Source organism: Helianthus annuus, chromosome 17 (assembly GCF_002127325.2).
Source record: "Helianthus annuus cultivar XRQ/B chromosome 17, HanXRQr2.0-SUNRISE, whole genome shotgun sequence".
NCBI classification, from domain to species: domain Eukaryota; kingdom Viridiplantae; phylum Streptophyta; class Magnoliopsida; order Asterales; family Asteraceae; genus Helianthus; species Helianthus annuus.
In genome coordinates, this window is record NC_035449.2 from 134,793,634 (window position 1) to 134,798,822 (window position 5,189).

The 5,189-nt window shown below is 38.4% G+C and overlaps 1 protein-coding gene across 1 annotated transcript; it reads left to right on the plus strand.

Moving 5' to 3' along the window:
• Positions 1-823, plus strand: LOC110877898 (pathogenesis-related genes transcriptional activator PTI5-like). Its single transcript, XM_022126126.2, has one exon. It carries the CDS (start codon positions 38-40, stop codon positions 545-547), a length of 510 nt encoding a protein of 169 aa, XP_021981818.1. The 5' UTR covers positions 1-37; the 3' UTR covers positions 548-823.
• Positions 824-5,189: the final 4,366 nt, after the last annotated feature.

Genomic DNA, 5,189 nt, shown 5'->3' on the forward strand with positions numbered 1-5,189 from the left:
CATGCTACCATAGAAAAAATCTCACAAAGAAAGAGAAATGGCACCCACAACCAACGGTAACGAGTTACCTTTAAACGAGGACGATTCGCAAGATATGGTGATCTATCAAGTTCTAAACGAAGCCAACACGATGGTTGGCCCCAATCTGAGAAATAACCCTAGCGTTTCCAAAAGTTCCCTTGATCCAACACGCGTGATAACAAAGAGTAAGCACTATAGAGGGGTGAGGCGTCGTCCATGGGGTAAGTTTGCAGCCGAGATTCGTGACTCCAATCGACAAGGTGTGAGAGTATGGTTGGGGACGTTTGAAACGGCTGAGGATGCTGCGTTGGCTTATGATCGCGCGGCGTTTGAGATGAGAGGCGCTAAGGCACTTTTGAACTTCCCGGCTAAGCTTGTGACATCCATAACAAAAGTTAACCAAGAATCTAACTTGAATCGAAAGGATTGGCAAGGGTCGTATTCAAGTACATCGATGATGACTAATTCAATAGATGATCCGGGGTCATCTTCTGAAGGAAAAGGAAATATGCTTCAGCTGTTTTGAATTTAGATAAGAAGAGAAGTATTAAATTGTTAGGATTCATTTAAACTACTTTTTAACCCTTGGATTATTTCGAATGAATGATTGAGATCTTCTCTATAATGTCTCTCTCAGTCTAAGAATCACTATGTATTCTTTTTTCGTCCGATTCATGAGGAAAGGTAAAAAAAAAAGTAGTTTATTTGGTTAATAATTATTTGATGGTTTGAGTTTTAGCTCACTATATGGATGCGTAGAGTTAAATGTTGTATACTTGTATATCTTTTTGTGATCTCCTCCCTCCCTTCTCTATGTATGTACATATTTTTCAAGTAATTACTGTTTATGTATGTTTGATTAACCATATGTATGAATAAAACAAGACTTTATCTCTAGAAAACTTTGTTTGGGAAAAAAAATATGTAAAACTCATACAATAGTAAACAAGTTTCTCAAGTGTTCCACTAAAGTCACTTAAAATTTTTTTAAGTCTTTCAAAATCACTCAAATTTCATCAAGTGTTCTAATGTAGTATTAATTTAATATAAATGTTGTTGGGCCGTGTGCGTGACCCTAAACAGTCAGTAAACGCAGTTCATCTTCGTTTACAGAGGTGGAATCAAAATAAACAAAGTCACAACAGCTTTATCTTTTCAATTTCCTTTCTATTAATACTTTCTGAGTAAATTTTGACAGCAATTCGACACCTACAACATGACCAGATTCCGCTCCAACGTTACGAATGAAATCATCACACATATATATAGTGGTTCTGATTCCGCTTGAAACTGTTCAAGCGGAACCCCATGATGATGACTGATCTCGAGCGGAATCACCACGAACACTTGGAGCGGAATTACAACTTGCCATCTGGAGCGGAATTACAAAATAACCTGATTTCGCTTGAAATGACTTCTTGTCATTTCAAGTGGAATTACATTCTAAAACCACTTTTTCAATTCCAAACTCCTAAACAATCTATCTAGACCTAAGACTCGATTAAAACGTAGTCAGCAGACATTCAGTGCACCAACAGACTCCCCCTTGGATGTTGACGAAGTCTTCGGCATCGAATCTTCAGTCTTTGTCTCTATCCAACTCTGTCTTTTCATTGTAAAAACTCTCACTTCATAGGTTCAGGATCTTGACCCATCTCTATCTTCAGTCTCCCCTTTGATTGTTGATCCAGAACTCTAACTCCCCCTTTCACAGACTCCCCCTCTCGGAGTGCTGGGACTTGAATTCTAGTTCAAACTTTGTCATTTTGATGTCGTGGGGATTTTGTAATCCACAACCTGTTTCTCAAACATATAATATTACAATCTATTGATTTTTATCAATAAATCACAATTTATCAGTTTAGAAATCCACTTAAGTATTCAGGTCCAAGTTAATGACCCTGATTACTCAATTAATCTACCAAGTCCAACTTAATGACCTTGGTTGATCTTTGACAAAGCAAACTGATTTTAGTTCAAAAAATTTCAAACATATTCTGAAAATAACAAGTTTCAAGTTAATGAACTTGTTTTTAACTTTTCACCCATCAGATTCTAACAAGATAAGCTCTTCTCATCCTCCAGTCCAGAAATTTCCTGCATCTGCTTCAACTTTGAGATTCAGACAATCAACTTTCTACTCTGGTTTGTCGGAAAATAAAGCAAAAATGTAAAATCTTTTTGGACTTTTAACAATGTTTCTAAACTAGGAAATGAAATATAGAAACTTTAAATGCAGAATGTAAACTATTTACAAACATAGTTTTGGTGAGCGTGTTAGGGAATCATATCAGTTATCAGACAAATCACAAATACCGTTAAGCTTTAATTTCATACTCAGAATTAAACAATTCACGTAGATTGTCAATATGCTGATCCACTTAAATTCTTACACAATTTTCAATCTATTCAGGATACGATTTAGGTGAATTATGAACTTAAACTCATTCATGTGTCCCACCTCTTGAATATACTCCCGTATCCAGATTCCCAATATCCAGTCTTACAGGTGAGTATACCACAGATGATATATGTAAAGGGTTAGATGCGAGGGCCGTGAGAGCTCAGGTCGATACTTCCGTATACGCAGAGAGATGACGGCTTCGTCTTTTCGGTGTGTCCCCTTTAGAGGATCTTTTGTTTCAACAGCAATGATTATCAATTTTATTGTTTAATCAATTTGCTGAGGGCGATGCTATGTTTCAAGCAATGCAGAAAGTATTATTCGGGGACTAGGTTAGAACTTCCATCCAGCAGAAGTCCCGGAATAATACCCCAGATATCACTGAGTATAAAGACCTAATATTTTAGAAAGAGGGACCTTTCAAACGAGATTTCAGGGGTTACCTATATATCCAAGTAGTGTTCCCCACAAAATAAGTAAGTTTGAATTTTAGGTTTATATCCCGAACAAATCTACTAAATGTGTAAAAACCTATCGACACATCATCAGTGAGACTGTTTAACGCTTTAAACTTTACAAATCTTTAGCGTACAGTGACTGTCAAACTGATGTACTATCATTTTCCCTTTTTCACACAAGCTCTTTTTCAGTTTTTTTATTGTTTTTGGATTTTTGAATTTTTTTTACTGTTTTTGTATTTTCTGAAAATATATCTACTCCCCCTAAATACCAAAACAAGTAAAAAATCGACAAACCATTGCAGATTGTTTCTCATCATCATCCACAACAGTACCTTCATCAACGCCAATAATACCATCCGACACCGAGAAAAGCTTCATACCATTCAGTTTTAAAAGAAATTTAAAACGTGTTTTGTCAAAAGCTTTGGTATGTAAATCAGCTTTCTGATTGTCAGTGTGGATTTTGTCAATTCGAATCAACTTCTTCTCGAAGCAATCTCGGATGAAGTGATGTCGAATTTCCATATGTTTAGTTTTAGCGTGATGTACTGGATTTTTAGTTATATTAATAGCGGCCTCATTATCAACAAAAAGAGGTGTGTTAAGAAACTGCAAACCGTAGTCGCGCATCTGTTGCTGTATCCACAGGATCTAAGAGCAGCAACTGCTAGCATAAACGTACTCCGCTTCACATGTGGATAGCGCCACAGACGTTTGCTTCTTACACTGCCAGGTAACCAATTGAGGTCCAAAGAACTGGCATCCTACTGTTGTTGATTTTGAATTGACTTTGCAGCAACCGAAATCCGAGTCAGAATACCCTTCGAGTGTAAAGTCGCCTTTTCTAGGATACCACAACCCCAATGTTGGAGTTCCTTTCAGGTAGCATAATATCCTCTTCACAATAATCATGTGCGAAGCTCTCGGGTTAGATTGATATCTTGTTGCGAGGCACGTTGGGTACATGATATCGGGTCGTGAAGCAGTTAAGTACATCAATGAACCGATCATGGAATGATAAAACGTCTCATCTGCCCTGTCTCCGGTGAGATCTGGGTGAATCCCATGATTCGTTGCTAGTGGGGTTGAAGCCGGAGTAGAACCTGACATCCCAAATTTCTCCAGAATATCATGAACGTACTTCGTCTAGTGAATGAAAATTCCCTTTGGTAGTTGTTCAACTTGAAGTCCCAAAAAGAATTTCATCTCCCCCATCGATGACATTTCGAATTTCTGCTTCATAACTGATTCAAAATCTTTGCACAGTTTCTCATTTGTTGACCCAAAAATTATGTCGTCCACATTTGTACTATCAGAAGATGTCCGTCGACTACTTTAATGAAGAGAGTGGCATCCACTTTCCCTCGGATGAAGCTGTTGGCTAGTAGGTGTTGAGACAAAGTCTCGTACCAAGCTCTCGGGGCCTGGTGTAAACCATACAACGCTTTGTCCAGCACGTAAACCTTGTTTTTGTGGATTGGGTCGGTGAAGCCCGGCGGCTGACTGATATAAACCTCCTCTTTAACCTTCCCATAAAGAAACGCCGATTTTACATCTAGCTGATATACTTTGAAGTTTTTCCAAGATGCAAATGCCAGGAAAATTCGGATAGCTTCTAGTCGAGCCACAGGAGCGTACACTTCAGTAAAATCAATCCCCTCCTGCTGACTAAAGCCCTGGACTACGAGTCGAGCCTTGTTTCGCACAACTACTCCTCGATCATCTCTCTTACACTTAAATACCCATTTTGTGTTGATCTTCCTGTGACCATCCGGCAAATCCACTAGCTTCCACACTCCTAACTTTTCAAACTGACTCAACTCTTCTTGCATCGCATTGACCCAAGAATCTTCAGTAAGCGCCTCTTTGTAAGTTCGCAGTTCGATCTGCGAAATAAAACAACTCAATGAAAATTCAGTTTGTAAAGGTGCTACTGTAGAATAAAAACATGTAAGCCCTTGGTCAATTTGACGTCTCGTACGAACGCCTGATTGCAACTCTCCAATGATCATCTCCTTTGGATGATATGAAAGAGTTCGTGGCATTACTTCGCTTGGAACATCTACATTGCCTTCCAGATTAGTAATATTCTGATTTGCACCATGTTCACCGATTGGGTTTGTTTGACTCGAAAGCTGAATTTGCTTCCCCTTAGAATCTGAATCACCATGATCAAATACTGGAATGTTCTCAGATTCTTGATTATCATCCTGTGTCGTCTGATTATCTTGAGCAACTTCATCTTGTTGGACATCATCATGTTCACCAGCATTGCTTCGACCTACTTCATCGTCGTTCGAAGT

Coding starts and splice junctions, on each gene's coding strand:
- LOC110877898 (XM_022126126.2), top strand. CDS start 38: ATGGCACCCACAACCAACGGTAACGAGTTACCTTTAAACGAGGACGAT.